This window comes from Anabrus simplex, chromosome 1, assembly GCF_040414725.1.
Source record: "Anabrus simplex isolate iqAnaSimp1 chromosome 1, ASM4041472v1, whole genome shotgun sequence".
Taxonomy (NCBI): domain Eukaryota; kingdom Metazoa; phylum Arthropoda; class Insecta; order Orthoptera; family Tettigoniidae; genus Anabrus; species Anabrus simplex.
In genome coordinates, this window is record NC_090265.1 from 522,920,469 (window position 1) to 522,938,810 (window position 18,342).

General features: G+C 39.8%; 2 protein-coding genes across 3 annotated transcripts in view; one reads left to right on the forward strand and one right to left on the reverse strand.

The window, feature by feature from the left end:
• The window catches only part of omd (integrator complex subunit 5 omd), a 135,996-nt gene extending 124,338 nt beyond the window's left edge, over positions 1-11,658 (forward strand). For both annotated transcript variants that reach the window (XM_067135447.2, XM_067135446.2), the window contains exons 16-17: positions 8,522-8,737; positions 11,528-11,658. In XM_067135447.2, coding sequence (XP_066991548.1) covers positions 8,522-8,737 — 216 coding nt within the window. In that variant the 3' untranslated portion in view covers positions 11,528-11,658. The remainder of the gene's footprint in view (positions 1-8,521; positions 8,738-11,527) is intronic.
• The window catches only part of LOC136857073 (mpv17-like protein), a 248,902-nt gene that overhangs the window by 30,328 nt on the left and 200,232 nt on the right, over positions 1-18,342 (reverse strand). The window lies entirely within an intron of this gene.

Consider the following 18,342-nt stretch of genomic DNA (forward strand, 5'->3'; position numbering starts at 1 on the left):
TTCTTAAAGCTTTTGGACACTAGATCGTTGGGAATGCATGCCCATGCAGTCTTGATCCAGCTGCATATTAGTCCCACTTCAGGCCTCTTCACTTGTCCGGTTGGTTTTAACGCATGATCACCATCAGGCATCCATTCAGTGTACAACTATTTCATTGCAGTTTAGAAAGGCCAGAACACGCACACATCCAACGGCTGTAGAATAGAAGTGAGTGCTCCGGGAATTACCACAAGATCGGTTTTTCCTTTCCTCATCATATCTTTTATGGCGTCAGTTGTATGTCCTCAGTAACTGTCCAACACAATCATGTTTCATTTTTTTAACAAAGCTCCCGGACGACGTTGCCAAACGCACTTTACACAGTCCTCAACTAACGCACTGTCCATCCAGCCAGACTCATGTGTTCTAACAATAACACCGGACAGCAAGTTTCCCTTCAGAAGTGTTTTCTTTTTCAGAACCACATATGGAGGGAGTTTGATTCCATCCGCTAAGACGCACAACATTACCATGCATTGTTGCTTTTCGTTACAAACTGTTCTGATGATTACACTTTTAGAACCCTTCGTATCCACTGTATTTTCCAATGGCATTTCAAAACAGACAATGCACAACCCTTTCTCTGATAAAAGTTTTGGATCCATCTGCGGCTGTGTTTTGAGTTCTTTTGAGATCTCTAGTGCTTTCAATTGACACATTTTACTAGAAACACCGTATCCTAGCTCATGTTTTTCTATCACAAATTTGTGGAGTCGTTCTTCAATTTCCAAAAACACTGCGCTCCGCCCACGGAACACACTGTGATCGCCGTTACTTTTTAGAAGTTTTTCCTTCTTTTTCCGCCAATCACGAATACACGATTCATCAACATCGTACTTTCTGCCAATGGCACGATTTCCATATATTTCATCTTCGCTTACAACTTTAAGTTTCTCACGCACAGTAAATGATTGCAGATGCTGTTTTGAATACATCGCTTACTATCGAGACACCACTTTCACGGGACAGATACGGAACTCGAATGTGTGCGAGGTAGACTTTCGTAACCAACAGTCTCGACTCTCGCAAAGTACGAGATCAGCTATTCATGCACCCAGCATGCCAGCAACACTTGTGAAACAAATGACGATCGAGCATCCGCACTAGCGGCCTTCATATTTACCGCGTATTTTCCCATATTCTTTGATTTACCGTATTTCATTACCTTATATTTCGCTTTTACATGCCACTGTAAAGGTATTGAGAAAAAATCAATCTTGTTTTCTAGAACACAACTAAAACACAATAAGACCTGAATGCCCGTTTACATGTGGTATATTGAGTATGGTAACCGTATTCAACTCTATTTCAATACTCCATGTAAACATAGTAAATATTTATGAGAATGAACGGCTTGAATTCTACCTGCATCCAAGATTTAGAACCAATATTTTGGGGAAAAAAAGTGCGGGTGGTATTCAGGATTATACGGTACTTACTATAATTCTATTCCTTTCTCTACAATACTTTTACAGTTTAACACTAACAATTTTGTCATTCTTACTTGACTTCCTGCTTCCTATACTGTCATCACCACTCTCTAGTCCACCCCATTTTCCTGAATGTACCCTCCTATACCTCTTATAAACAAACCTTTTAACTCATACGTACCATTGTGGTTCAAGTGAAGGCCATCTGAGCGTAGATCCCTATATCCTACCCACCCATTAGGATCCACAAAGTCACTCCCAGTTTCCCACTTATCCACTCCATAGTGTTTTAAATTCTCGATCACCCTCCAGTCAGTATCCCTCCTACACCTATGCTTGCATAAACTTCTCCTGTGCTGCCATAGCCAGATACCACACACCCCCCAACTATATTAGTACCTATTTCTACTTGCCTTACGTTGTTGGTACCAATGTGGAAAATTACCACCTTCCCTGTACCCTCCTCCTTCCCTTCTGTTTTCTTCAGCATCTACCAAATCAAACCAAAACCAAACCCCATGGTACTTAACGCCCTCGAATGGGTTTTGGCCTGCCCAGCAACCGCTGCTCAGCCCGCAGGCCTGCAGATTAAGAACGGCCATGCGGTCAGCACGTGCATCCTCTCAGCCGTTATTCTGGGTTCTCGAGACCGGGGCCGCCATCTCACCGTCAGATAGCTCCTCAATTCTAATCACATAGGCTGAGTGGACCTCGAACCAGCCCTCGGATCCAGGTAAAAATCCCTGACTTGGCCGGGAATCAAACCCGGGACCTCCAAGCGAGAGGTAGGCACGCTACCCCTACACCATGGAGGCCGGCTTCTTCGACGTCTGCTTTAACTTAATTCCACATGCCTAACAGTTGAGTTGCCCATGACCAGAGCCTCAACTCCACCCACCTATTTAGATCCTCTCCTCTCCCATTCTCCTGTAACTTCCCTGATGCCTGTAGAACCTACTATCTCCTCCCTTCTCTCTCTCTCACTAACCTGTTCCACCTCCCTCTTCAATGTTCTCCCCAGAATTTTTCGTCAGCTGGGTGGCAGGAATGAGTAGCCGGGTGGGGAATATTAAGTTAAAAAAAAAAGTGAATATAATAAAATTTCAATTTAGTCCCCTCAGGGCATTAATAATATTAATGAACACCGGGGCTTACCAGTCGGTTGCTGTAGGGTGCCGTACAGGTTAGTGACGTCGGGCGGAATAGAGTGCTCGCATGCGATTCCACGCTAATACGGACACCGCTCTCGCACTACACTACGCGATAATCAAGCTAAACATTGAAACTTCGATGAAATTGATGCAATTATACTGAAAATAACGAAGATTTATAATTTAAATGAACAGTTTTACAGTAGTTACATTTTAATTTGGAACACCTAATGACTCGAGTATGTATTAAGATTATGTAACCAGCACATATGCCTTTGCTGGCAGGACCTAGTGTTTACAGTGCACTATGTCTTCTGGTATAGGCTAGAGCAATTTTGTTACTTTCATAGATCTGTCTCTGTCTTATCCTTGGCTTTGACAATATGAAAGTGACTGAGGTATGAGCGATGCTAGTAATGCCAATCCTTATGCAGCCAGTCCCTGCTATGAATGGTGTGAAAATGTTTCTCATAGGGTCAGTTGGTGTATGCATTTCAGTGGGCTTGGCAGACTGATATGTAATAGCAATTCTGGCTCGGGGAGGAAAGCAACGGGAAACTACCTCACTCCTCATTTCCCTAGTACACCTCTTCAGTGATGCCTAGGCCATCTATGACAGCTGATGGCAGAGCTGTTGGGGATCCCACCAGCAGAATCGCTGACGGACTGAACATACATACGTACAACCAGCACATATCCATGTTATGCTAGCTGGGTGGTGTGTAAGAACAGCAGGGTGGTGCGCCCATTAAAAAGGGAGAACACTGCTCTTCCTATCATCTTTTCTACATTTCCCATTCCTGTGTTTCCTTTCCTCTTGCCTCACAACTCCTCTGTAACTCTTTCCTGATCTCCATCTTCCCTCTGCTGTTCTGCCTGCGGTGACTCATAGTAGTTCATCACTGATATCTCTCCTGGGCTCACTCCCTGAGGGTAACCCTTAGCCCTTATTTTCCTTCCCCTTAAAATATTAGCCCACTTGTCTTCCTCAACTTTTCCCCTTCCTTCCCCTCCCTCTTGCCTACCTACCATATCCTATACATTGATTGAGGGAGACCTACCTTTTCCTGTTGTCCATTACAAGACTAATTATATCCCTCAAATGCGCTATTTCTTCCCTCATCTTCCTTTATGTCCACATTCCCTATACCTGCCCCCTCAGCCATTCTTTATTATCTTCAAAGAAATCTGATATATCAACAGAAATAAAATAGCATATTTTATAATGTCAGAGATAGGAAGTATCATATACTACACAAAGATTTCATGACACTAATGCAAGCAAGATCCTATCTAATAAAAGTATCTGCACTACAATTCTAAACTGAACTTAAACCTATCCTAATTACAACAGGTTAACCGAAACAATAGAATTCTAGTAAGAGCTAAATTTATAGAGGGATATTTTGCTGGGCTGAGTGGCTCAGATGGTTGATGCGCTGGCCTTCTGACCCCAACTTGGCAGGTTAAACTGTAAAAGTAGTTAGTGGGATGTAAAGCCAAAAACATTATTATTAGGAGATATTTTCCCGTACTACACAAAGAACATGCAATATTAAGCAAGGCCAATATATTTTAATAAAGGAATTATACTACACTGTACTCCCTTTATGAAGGTAAGGTAAGGGTGTATTCTGCCCGAAGGCAGGTGTGAACCTCCGCAGAGGGGTGCCTGAGCCGGAGTTTACGTACCATAGGGTGGCCAGTTCCTTTCCGTTCCTCCATTCTCATACCTGCCCCCCCACCACCACCACCACCACAAACAGCGCATGGCAACCTATCCAAATCATCTTGACCACACCCAATGTTGCTTAACTTCAGAGATCTTACGGGATCCGGTGTTTGAGCACGGCTACAGCCATTGGCTCCCTTTATGAAAGGTTGCATTATTATGTTGAAAATGAAAAGAGCCACTTCCAGATTGTTATTAGAGTGTAAGAGGCATAGAATTTTCCAACATTCATGGTTTTAGGAACTAAAACCAGTGGACCAGGACTAAACCACAAAAAACTGGCCCATGCCATAATGCCTCCTCTGACAAATTTCACAGTGGCAGCAATGCACTCTGTTAAGTAAAGAAGTTCATACACATCCATTGGACTACCACAATGTGTAATGTGTCTCATCACTTCACATGCTGCTCCTCCATTGTTCTAGGAGTCCACAGGTGACATATTTTGTACCACTGTAATCAATGGTGAGCATTCATTTTAGTGATCCTTGGTTTATGCACCACAGCTCATCCATGGAATTCAAGCGCAAACACCTCCCAACTTACAGTACAATTACTGGCATCACTTCCAGGTGCCAATCAAAAGTCTGGGGCCATTGGTTCTAATGAAGCTTGCTAGTTCGAATTCATCACACATCAAAGGCATTGGTGGTCCCTATCTGTAAATTATTTTGGTTTTCTTGGTTGAGGTGGAGTCTTCATATAACTCCATGGCATTTCCTTTTCACCACTACATTACTCACTGTTGTACATGCTATCTGAAACTTGCCAGAAATCTCATATATGGAAAGACCGAATCAATGAGCGCCAACAATCATACCCCTTTCAGCCTCATCCGCTGAAACTAGTAACTTATACCGAGCACTCTTGACAGGATGTGGTGTATGTTCTTAGTGCAGTGTCCCTTAAAACACCTTCATATGTGACGACCGCTATATTTCACTACTTTGCTTAAAATTTTATAGTGTGAAAAATATGTGATCTCTTTTTCATTTTAACACAGGTACTTTTCAACTAGTGAATGCCAATAAATGTCAAAGGAAAAATCTGCAAGACAGCAGTACAACCTGCCTTGACATATGGTGCAGAATGCTGGCCCCTTAAAAAGCAACAAACAGATATGCTTCATGTCATTGAGAATGCTAAGGTGGTCTGCTGGAGTGACTTTTTTCACAAAATTCCGAACAGTTGTGTCAGGGGTAGTTTTAAAGTAAGTCCATTGTCTGAAAAACTAACTAAAATGTGGCTATGATGGTATGGACAGGTGATGAGAAGACTGGATGACCACACTGCTAGGAAAATGCTAAATCTCATCTCAGCAATGAGAGGCCATGATAGACCCCAACTGACATGGATGTCCTTAATAAATAAAGACCAGGAACAGAACACTCTAGTGACATGACTAGGAGAGCCAACCCCAATTAGAAATGGGAAAAGACCTGACATAAGAGGAAGATCATGTACGTTGCTGAAATGTATAACTGTTAAGTTCTTCAATCTGTTGAAACTAATTCATGGATAAATAAAATTCAGAAAATACCTGAAGAAAAACCAAACATAATAACAGACTATACCTGAAAAATAAACAATTTCAGGTATAATCTGTTGTTATATGTGAGGCAGTCTATTTCAAAACTTATCCAATTTGAAAAAAGGTAACATTGCCTTCTTGTTTATGTTTATGATAATTCTATCATGAAGGTAGGTGTCAAACTTTGCCTTGAATTTCAGCACGTGACTTCATGCTATGATTTAGCCACAGTTTATGTCAGTTATTATTGAATTATGTTAGTATTTCATGCAGGTTTGTGCTCTGAATACAGTGTATTTGGATGACGGAGAATATTACTCCTGTTCCGGAAGGTAAAGGGAGAAGACCGATCGAGTTGGCCATGCGGTTAAGGACGTGCAGCTGTGAGCTTGCATTTGGGAGATAGTGGGTTCGAACCTCTCTGTCAGCAGCCCTGAAGATGGATTTCTGTGGTTTCCCATTTTTTGTTTTTACCTTTAAAATAAAGTGAAACCTCATTAATACGTTTCTCCTGAGGCCAATTTTATTGTGCCTACATGAATTATTTTACCTTTGTTAGTTAATGATTTAACATTTTTTCTTCTATATCTCAAATTTCTCATCAGATTGCTGAATATACAAACCCATAGAAACAAAGGGCTAGGGCTGAGGAGTTCAGGCAGTAGACCACTAGTCTTCTTAGCTCAATTTGGCAGGTTCGATCTGGTTCAGCCTCGTGACTGTAGATTTACTGGCATGTTAAAGAACTCCTGCGGACAAAATTCTGGCACCTCTGCATCTCCGAAAGCTGTAAAAGTGGTAGTGAGATGTAGAACCAACAACATTATTATTTATTACTACAAAGAGTTACAGTGTTAGCAAACTGAACGAGCTTGAAGGTCGAGCTGCTACTTATATCGCAACTTTCACCCGTCCCGATGTAGACGTAAACAATCTTGTTGAAGAAACAGAACTTCTTTGTGATGGATCTGAAGAGGGAGGGATCAGATTTGAGAATGTAATGCATTATTAACGTGATTACAAAACATGATGTTTTATTGTTGAATTAGGTTCTTTTGTGGGTGCAATGTCGTCTATAAAGAAAGAATTTTCTCCAGCTACTGAGTATCGATCAATAGGATGCAAATGTGATAAATTCACTGGAGAGGAACATCATGGTACTGATAGGGGGAAAGTGTACTAGTGTGTTTTATTGTAACATTATATTCACAATTTTTCTCTTTTCTTGTTTTTTTAAACAAGTTATGTAAGGTAAAATATTTAATTTTCTCACTGGATGGTCCAAAACTCATATTATCCAAAATACAAATTTAAATTATTAATAATAATTTAGTGTGGCTATTTCAGCCGGGCGCAGCCGTTGTAAGGCAGACCCTCCGATGAGGGTGAGTGGCATCTTCCATGTGTAGGTAACTGCGTGATATTATGGTGGAGGATAATGTTATGTGTGGTGTGCGAGTTGCAGGAATGTTGTGGACAGCACAACAAAACACCCAGTCCCCGAACCAAGGAAATTAACCATTTAAGGTTAAAATCTCTGACCCAGCCGGGAATCGAACCCGGGGCCCTCTGAACCAAAGAGCACTGCACTGACCATTCAGCCAAGGAGCTGGAGACTAATTATAATTCCTCAGTATGATGACACTCTGACCTTAGACTTGAATGCATGGTAATTTTTACACATTTTGAGCTTTTCCTGAAAATTCACTTATGGTGGATAAGACAAGTTTTGGAACGAAATGCCTCATGTTTCCTTTTTCAGGTATTTTCTATTTTCAACAAACTGATGAACCTAACAGTTATAAATTAACTGAGTCAAAACTGAAAAGAAATGGCTTCCACTATAACATTGCTGAATTAATGGACATGAGTTAGTGCAACTTAAAACCGATAGTAAAAATAATTACTTGTTGTTTTTCCCACAATGATGTCACGTTTCCTGAGCAACAGCACATTCTCTCTTGCCAGTGGCTTATACAGTTTCTGGTTCTATTGTATCAGTTGTTGATCACATTGCTTAGAGGAGCAGGAATGATTCAGAAGTTTTTCTAGAAATGCTTAACTGATTTTTCTCATTAGCTTTCTTTTACAAAATTAATCCTACTTTCTTTCCTTGCATAAAACAGTAAATGAATAACCTTGTTAGATCCCTTTCAACTGCTTTCTGCATGGAGTCCTGTTATCATCACTTGGTAATAGACATCTATGTTGAAGAAAATAGAAACTGTTGCAGATAGAATTGTACAGTCTTCTCGACTGCAATTCTCAATCCTAAACATTTGAGGGACTAAGAAGTCTCACATTAATCTGAAAACAATATTAAAGATAGGTACAATGCATTTTTTCCTTCCTGGTTCATCAGAGGTGTGGCCATCTACGCTCATTGAAGGGACCATATTTGGAGAAACTTTAGTTTTGATATGCAAGGTGAAAGGCAAGATAAAAGTTGAATATACCCAGACAAAGGGCTTTTCATTTCCTTTTGACCTTTCTCTCACTCCTTTTTCCCTTTCCCAACCTTATTATTGTGTTTATCCTGGTATATGCTCCTATCCTCATTTTTTGCTTTCTATATTATTTTTGTATGTAATCACTTTTGTACCTGAATATATACTCACTAGTTTAATCGTATGTTAAGGTGGTGCAAATACTCCGTGATTGCGTTTGGAATTATCTTCGAGATCATGTGCCGTCTCCTGCACTTTTCACCCGAGATTCAACAGGTCTCACATGGAGGGATTCTTCACTCGCACGTCCAGGCTCACAGTATACGGACACATTACGCTTCATTTTGCAGAATAATATAGATGAGCTGGGGTATCTCTATTTCGAACTTTTTGTTGCTAATAAATAGGTAAGTGCTCAGACCTTGTCTTAATCAAGAAATACAAGATTTGGCTATGTAATTTATACAATGAGAAGTGTGGTCATTTTACAGAAGAAGAATAACTTGTTGAAATTATCATTTTAACCCTTCCATTGTCGCTGAAATATTCTGTACTTTTCCTGTGTGTTTATTTTTTTTTTTCAAGGAAAATTTCCAAAACATGCACTTTTTTTAAAAAAAACTTTTGAATATAGAACATAAATACATTTTAAAAGAGAAAATTAGAACAAAATACGAACCAATTCAGGGAAACCTGGTATTTACACTCACCAAATTTAGTCTGAAAATCAGTCCCTTTTGCTCTTAAATAAAAGCACAGTCCTTATAACACTTAAAAAAAAAGTAAAAACGCAACAAGATACACAGATTATAACACTGTGATGAGTGAGGCTCACATTGTAGGCTAGGAGTATTGTTTCTTGCCATGATGATCTTCGTAACACCCCACTGGATGAAGGTATGGCTTGTCCGTGCAGGTCTTGCAGTAGTAAATAGTCTCTTTTCTTTCCTTCCTACTAATACAAACAACACACCTGACAGATCTCTTTTCCTTCTTCCTCATATAGTGAGGTCTTCCTTTTAGTCTTTCATCTTCAGGGGTCTCCCTCTTTTTCTTGCAGGCATATCCCCCATTTTCATCAGGCGATTTGCAACTAGTGACACTACTACTGATTCACGGTAAGCACGATGTGACAGTGGTTTCCTCTGGTGTTGGATTTGTATAGACTTGTAGAGAATGTAGGGGTTAATGATACATACTTCTACTAACCAAAAGAATTTTCTCCACCAAACTTGTGTCCTGTGCATAAAGTGGTAATTTGAAATCAAGTGATCACTTCGATCTACACCTCCCATTTTCTCTGTATAATAAAATGCAATGGTGTATAGCTTTTTTTAGTGCTGGGAATGTCCGAGGACATGTTCGGCTCGCCAGGTGCAGGTCTTTTGATTTGACTCCCGTAGTCGACCTGCGCGTCATGAGGAGAATGACATGATGATGAAGACGACACATACACCCAGCCCTAGTGCCAGCGAAATTAACCAGTGATAGTTAAAATTCCCGACCCTGCCAGGAATCGAACCCGGGACCCCTGTGATCAAAGGCCAGTACGCTAACCATTTAGCCATGGAGCCGGACTCTTTGTATAATGATGAACTACTACTGGTTTCTCAGTTGGTGGCTTGCCAGAGATTTTACTTGGAGCTTCTACAATGCTGTCACCTTTATGTTTCGTACTCAGCTTTACCACAACATTCTTGTCCTTCTATGCTAATTCCATAATATTGTCCTTTCTGCAGGCTTTGACCTCTCCCTTCTTCATCTTTTTAGTTTCCATTTTCTGCAGTTCTGCTGGCATCCCTTTTCTTGTAGGCATGACAGTGCATACAAGAGTGAGACCCTCTTTTCCTAACTCATTGGCTAATTCAGGACTTGTATGTTATTTATCAGTATGATCATTGAAACCTCTGGGTGGCTGTTTAGTGTCTTTTACAAGTGACTGACAAAGGTTCAAGACAACTTGAGAGGTTTTCAGTTGGTTGCTACCAGGAATAACAATGGACTTACCAAAGTATGGTAAAAATGAATACAAATAACCTGTCTCACTGTCAGAGAGGACTAAGATCTTGAGGCCAAATTTTACAGGTTTATTAGCATTGTAAATTTTGAAGCAGACAACCCCCTTTAACTTGACAGTACTCTCATCTACTGCAACATTTTCAGAAGGTGTGTAGAACGCTGTACATCTTTTGGAAATATATTCTAGCTTTGGTCTTACTTTATGATTTCTGTGTTCTGTGTCACCTTGGCCATGATCATGATTTAGATGCAAGCTCAGGAATATCAACATGAATTTATTACAAGAGAAAACATTTCCAAAAAAAGAAAAGCATGCACTTGTGCCACTCCTTTGTAAAGTAATCCTTGATATCACATGTAGGATGTAGACCCACTAGGGCCTTGATGTCACTGTTTTCAATATGCACCCACTTCCTGTACCGAGAATGTGGCGATGTTTTTGTTGCCATTTTCCTATCACCATATAGGTTAGTTTCATTTCATATGTGCGTTATCATTTCACCTCCAAGAAAAAAGGTTAAAGTAATCAATAGGTGGTGTATCGGCATCAAAATTACTTGGAAGATTTATATGGAATGATGAGTGAATGCATTAAAAGGCAATGTGTAAACAGGTCGGGGATCGTACTGAAAAACATCGCGGAAAGCAGGCGTTCCTTGAAATACTGCACTTGTATCTGCATCATTACTGCCCCCATCCCCATCAATTTCACTGTCACTCGATACTGAATATTCAATCTCCTCAATACTGTCTTCAAAATCACTGTATTCACTGTCCAATTCGTCCAAAAACCTTGAAATCGTAGCCACATTTTTGTCATACGAGCTTGCCATTTCACTGTTTATTTACATTGGCTGATACTATGAAACTCAAGTACCCATCAAACCACTCCTGAAAAATATAAATGAAATGATTTACATAGTCATTTCTGATTCCAGGTGCGTTCATAAATGTTATCTAATACCTTCCTGCAACCTACTGTAATTATCTGTAAACTTATGCTACACTGCGGAATATTCTGTAAACGACTCGCTAGAGTGGGAGTTATATTACAGAATATATCTTAAACGACACATAAGGAAAAAAATGTTGGCACAGAATATTCAGGAAAAGACACGGGAAGGGTTAAAGTTTGCAACAAAGATAATATTCATTGTAATATGTGCTTTCTTTTGCAGGTTTCCAGCAGGTATACCCAAGTACACTATTTGCAGACAAGGTGCAACATGCTTCCAAATTCCATTTTATGATGTCAGTATTGTATACATTGTATATAGAAACTCTTTGTAAATAAATATGTTTAATATAATATTTTCTCTGTTTTTATTGTTACAAACTACTAATGTAACACACTAAAATTCTTATAGGCATTCATTATTAAATTTTCCCATCCTTTATTTAACTTCTGAAGTGGTACATTTTGCTCTGTCAGCATCTACAGTGGCTTATTACTTTCCATGACATTATTAAGAAGTAACCAACGGTCATTTACTGGTTTCTAAGTAGCTATTTTTATGCATATGTTTGTTAATATAATACACTATGTATAATCATCTATCTAAAATGAATATGTGTTGGAAGCCTTTTCAGGATGGCTACAGTTTGAATCCTGGCTAATATATTATAGGATTTAAAAAATGAAAAGTCCTGTTCCAGTGGTTCAGAGTCCATATATATCTAGACGTCCTATGGCTATGATCATGTTATCAACAGTCATGTAAAACTGCTTACTTTTTGTTAAACCTCTAGTAAAATACAGTCAGGGTATTGTGGTTAGATCTGAGAGTCACTATGAATCAGAAAATGAGAGTGAATAGGCCTGTTCCATCATATTCCAAGTGAACTGCATGTAATGCAGAGATCTAAATTTAACAGTCACATTCAACACAATATTAATGGATGTAAATGAAGTGTTACAGTTGACTAACCCCATCCGCCACCACGTATGTCACATCCACTTGAATCACTATTGTCGTTGTACTCTCTGTCACCCAAGATTTCAACATTCATATCATTGTCAGAAGATACGTCACTTTATGAACTATCACAGTGCAATAAATCAAACAATTCTTCTTCTCATAGATATTTCCGTGCGTGATTTGACCCCACCAGTTTATTATAATTATAAACTATAAATTTCATTTTTGTTCAGTATTGAAGTGCAATTATAAGAAATAAATTGACAAGAGGGTTCACCCTTTCAATACAATATATCAAGTAAATAATATTACATAAGTCTTGGGACTGGTTTCAGTCACTTAGTGGCCATCTTCAGCCAAAATAAAAATTAAACAGATTGTGTGATAACTAAAACATAATCTATAATTATAAAAGAAAGTGTGTCTGTCTGTGCGTGATGCCCAGCAAAATCTACAGCATGCAGATATCTGAAATTTTGAACATAGGTAGATGGAAAGGGGTCCGAATGCACCTCAAAGCCGGAATTTTCATTTTTGCTTTTGTTGGTGAGTTATGAACGAAAAACCATCAGAAAACGTGCATTGGGATATGACGATTCAACGTGCTGTCACCAAGATTAAATGCATAGAGTCTCTGTCGCTAGGCAACGTATATAAGATAGGTAGAGAACACAATATTCAAGGAGCCATTATACTTCCAGGACATAGGAAACCGTTTTTGGCCTTATATGGTGTGAGGGTATATGACGCTGTTGATGGCGATTCGTCCGTCAGATTGGGACGTAAAATCTTGAGCTATTCGAGAGTAGTGGGCTATGTGCCGGGTTTCATCCTCTTCATTCTTACTATCATATATAGTGTCATTCATTTAATCTCATTAACTCATCTGATTAGGTTGACGTCATGAAAGTCATCCGATCGTAAAAATTCGCTACGAAGATTCATCTCACTTCATACCCAAATCCCGTAGAGAAAGGGGACAAGGGTTGGACACTTATATTATTTAGAGGAAACATATATGACACAAGATAGACGATAATAATAAACAAGTAATAATACATATATCAGTCAGGATGCCATTGTAAGTCCGTGGAATAGGAAGTCATTTTCCTTCAATCCATGATGTCTGTCTGTCTATCTGTCTTTGTTCTTGTGTGCGATGCCCAGCCAAATCCATGGCAAATAAAGATCTAAAATGTTTGTCATAGGTGGGCACAGTTTTTCACCTAAGACACATGGCTGTGTCTGAGTGCACCAAGATATGAAGCTGTCAATGTCATCAACAAACAACACAAGAATTATCCGGTTTCCTATAAATTGAAAAGTCTATCGACACAACATGTCATACAGATGAGGCTGTCAGCTACACGACAGAGATTTTGAACAATTTGGAGTCACCTGGAGTACCCTTGAGCATCTTGGGGTGCGCGATTGTGGCACTGATTATCCTTCTCAGGAATATGAATCCTTCCCTCTGGAATGAACACGGCTCTGAAACTGATGATGAATATTATTGAAGCCACCATCATGACTGAGCATGCCACGGGCGAGGTAGTATTCCTCGGACTGTAAGTCTGTTGAGTAGGAAGCCATTTTCAGCCTGCGACATGAGGAGCCATCAGCCCGTAATATTCGGAAGTGTTTGTGTGTATGTATGCAAAGTCCATTCAAATCTACGACGCACAGAGATCTGAAATTTTGACATAGGACAATCGTTTAAAGTTGTAGGACTCCATCTTCGAAAACAGTGCTTTTGCCATTGTCAACTGTATGTGGATTGTTCAAGAGTTTGAAAGGCAAACACACTACAGTATACATCTTACCTCCAAACGGCAGAACATTAATATAGTTTATTCCGAAGCTCTAAGGAAGCAATATAAAGGGTCTTTATTTATGCTTGGCAGGGACTTTATTGCTCAAACTTGGCCGTCAATGACAGGCCGCTACCGGCCGCTGGCGCCCGCGGTTTCCGGCACTTCTGCAGTTGATGAGAGTTGAGCTCCGAGATAGTAGGGTGTTCAATGAAGCTACTGCGTACTGTATGTCGTATTGTATAGTGTTTTATTGTGATTGTGTATAGTGCTGTAATGTATGTGAAATATTCGTTACATGAAGGTGTATATCTGCACAATACTTACATTAAGTGCAGAAAATCATGCGCTAGGACAAGACAAAAGTTTCGAGCAAAATTTCCAGGGAGACCCATCCCTATCAATCGGACAATAAAACCAACTGGCCAAGAGATTCAAACCCACAGGTTCAGTAAACAAAAAAATAGATGTAAAGGTCGTTATCTCCTTACTGAAGTGTGTTTGGTACGAGGATCGTAAGTAAAAATCTGTGGCCCCCTCGTAGCCCAGATTTAATGGCATGTGATTTTTATTTGTGGGGAATGTTAAAAAATGTAGTTTATGGGAACAACCCTCACAGACTAGATGAACTTAAAGACAATATATGAGTTGCAATTGCATCCGTCAGTGCTGAAGAACTTGGTGGAGTAACCGAAAACTTCATTAGGAGATGCCAATTATTTTGGCAGCGCATGGAGAACATTTTCAGCATAAACTGTAAAAATGGTGAGTAAAATGCATGATAAATGCATGATAATGATTTTTGAGCATAAACTGTAAACATGGTAAGTAAAACGCATGATAATGATTTTGAGCACCGTATTCTGTCGTACATATGCACGCACGGTAGCCGGCAACTAACCGTCACTGGCGGCATAAGATAAAGACAATGTTGCAGGAATAATTATAACATTAAAATACGTATAACAACAAAAATTATGGTTGTGATCTCCTTGTCATAATATGATGTCTTTAAGTTGAGTTAAGACCTCAGGCAATGAAGTAAATCTGGAAATAATAGCCAGAATTAGAAATGAATAAACAAACAAGAAAGAAATTAAAAAGCAGAAAACAAACAAAGGAGTGGATAGCGAATAAAACACTGACATGGTGTAGAAAGCAGGCAGTGCAAACAAAGGAGTAGATGGGTAGAGGAGGGGAGAGGGGAGAAGGAGAGGAGGGGTGTCTAAGGTTGGGCTGAAGGTTGGGGAAAGAAAGACTGCTGCTGAGAGGGGAATTTAAAGAGATTATAAAAGATTATATATAATTTCATGTGGCTATTTCTAGCCGAGTGCAGCCCTTGTAAGGCAGACCCTCCGATGAGGGTGGGCGGCATCTGCCATGTGTAGGTAACTGCGTGTTATTGTGGTGGAGGATAATGTTATGTGTGGTGTGTGAGTTGCAGGAATGTTGGGGACAGCACAAACACCCAGCCCCCGGGCCATTGGAATTAACCAATGAGGGTTAAAATCCCCGACCCGGCCGGGAATCGAACCCAGGACCCTCTGAACCAAAGGCCAGTACGCTGACCATTCAGCCAACGAGTCGGACATTATAAAAGAAAGAATTATTTTTATCTTAGACATGATTGCTGAAGATGGGAATTAAAAAGTCAAATAAAACATTTGATTTCTCTGAAATTTCATTTAGATTGAAGTTAGGATTGAAAAACCGTTTCAGATGGATAAAACAATTTGCATGATATTGAGCAGGGGACCTTTTTCTATAACTTTGAGAATTTTCATGTTTTGGTCGATATTAGTGAAGTTATGGTTAGTATCACCCATGTGCTGTCCCATGGCCTTAAAAACTTATAACAGAAATACAGATATTTTACACAATAGCAATTCTATTTTTTTTTGCTAGTGGCTTTACGTCGCACCAACACAGATAGGTTTTATGGCGACGATGGGATAGGAAAGGCCTAGGAGTTGGAAGGAAGCGGCCATGGCCTTAATTAAGGTACAACCCCGGCATTTGCCTGGTGTGAAAATGGGACACCACGGAAAACCATCTTCAGGGCTGCCGACAGTGGGATTCGAACCCACTATCTCCCGGATGCAAGCTCACAGCCGCGTGCCCCTAACCGCACGGCCAACTCGCCCGGTAGCAATTCTATTAATCATAGCAACAAGTTCACCAAGTCAGATGCTTATAGACTCAATTCCAATAATTGTGACACATCTCATGTCGGTCAAACAGGTAGGAGCTTCCATACAAGATACTTAGAGCATGTTAACACCCTGAAATATAACAGATTTTCGGCCATATCTGGCTAGCATTATTAATGGAAGTAATGAAATCAACCTTGAAATTAATAACAGACTAAATAAAGGTTCAACATTTTATCATCAAGTCGGAGAGCTTTTATGGGATGACAAAGTACCCAAGAGATCAAAATTAACATTGTATAAACAGTATTTCATACCAATTGTAACGTATGGACTAGTAGCACTGTTAACTAATAAGAGACAAGATAGTAAGATTCAAGCAGCAGCTCGATAGCTGCAGTCGCTTAAGTGCGGCCAGTATCCAGTAATCGGGAGATAAAATAACAATATCATTGGCAAATCTCAAGGTTTTGATTTCCTGTCCTTGGACTGTGATTCCCTTTCCAAATGCACTAATGTCTCTGATTTCCTTTACTGCCTGAAAAGGAGAGGGGACAAACTGCAGCCTTGCCTCACTCCTTTCTGGATTGCTGCTTCTTTTTCAAAGCCCTCGATTCTTATCACTGCAGACTGATTTTTATACAGATTGTAGATAATTCTTCGTTCTCGGTATCTGATCCCTATCATCTTCAGAATCATAAATAGCTTGGTCCAATCAACATTATCGAATGCCTTTTCTAGATCTACGAATCAAAATCAAAATCTCTTTATTTGCAAATGAGGTGTCTACCTCGGTGGCAAATGGTACACTAAAATACATTATTGTCAAGCACTAAATATTAAATTAACAAGAGAAGAAAATTTTCCTATAATACAATATTATACAATTTACGCTAACATTTTTTTCTATTAAACACACAGCTCATCCTTAATAAATTTATATTGTTTACAAAATTCTACTTATATTATCTCCTGTACTACTTACAAATATAGTCAACTGATATACAGTGTCATGTACGTGGGCTTGTCCTTCTTGATTCGATCCTCTAAGATCAGACGTAAAGTCAGGATTGCTTCATGTGGCAGAATATTCAGAAATAGTCGGCAGTTTGGTTTTAAATGACATATCTATGACATATCTATGACGAACCTGTTCAGTGGAAAATCTTTCCAGGTAACATCGCATTCACAGTGAAAATGAATACGCTATAAACAATATACACAAGAAAGAAAAACCAGAGAGTGCACAGAGTATGATAACAAAAATCGTGTACCAATTACTCTTTAAAAACACTTATCATATTAACCACGTCTTCCTTCAGTCAACGTCTCTGCTTGCACACTACCTGCCCGGTCTTTCACAAGGCACTGAGGTTGTTGGAGTGCAGAAGTATTTCCTGACGAGCTATCCGGCTCCATAGCTAAATGGTTAGTGTGCTGGCCTTTGGTCACAGGGGACCTGGGTTCGATTCCCGGCAGGGTCGGGAATTTTAACCTTAATTGGTTAATTTCGCTGGCACGGGAGCTGGGTGTAAGTGTCGCCTTCATTATCATTTCATCCTCATCACGACGTGCAGCTCGCCTACGGGCGTCAAATCAAAAGACCTGCATTTAGCGAGCCGAACTTGTCCTCAGACACTTCTGGCACTAAAAGCCATACACCATTTCAATTTTCCTGACGAGCTTTGTCAGAGTGGGGAATTTCTGGTGATTTATTCTCCAGTAACCACTGGAACCTACTAGCCTTCTTCGTACTGTTCTGTATAATCTGTGTACGTTTTAATATTAAATAAAGCACGGGCAGAGTAAGCCTCACTTGCTCTGTCGCCTTTTTACCTTCACTGGCTTGCAGACTGCGCCTAGTGCTTTCCCGTTTACACGCTGGCTCATGACTGTCCCAGTGCTCTCCGTCCACCCGCCTTTTATAGCCTGAGATGGCATGCGTGTAAACGGGAAAGCACTAGGCGCAGCCTGCAAGCCAGAGAAGATAAAGGCGACAGAGCAACTTTAGATGGATTAATTTGGATTTTGGAACCGTTTGACAAGATAACAAAAGAAATGTCCACAGCGAAATCTGTGTCACTTTCTAAAGTCATATGTTTGCACACACAGA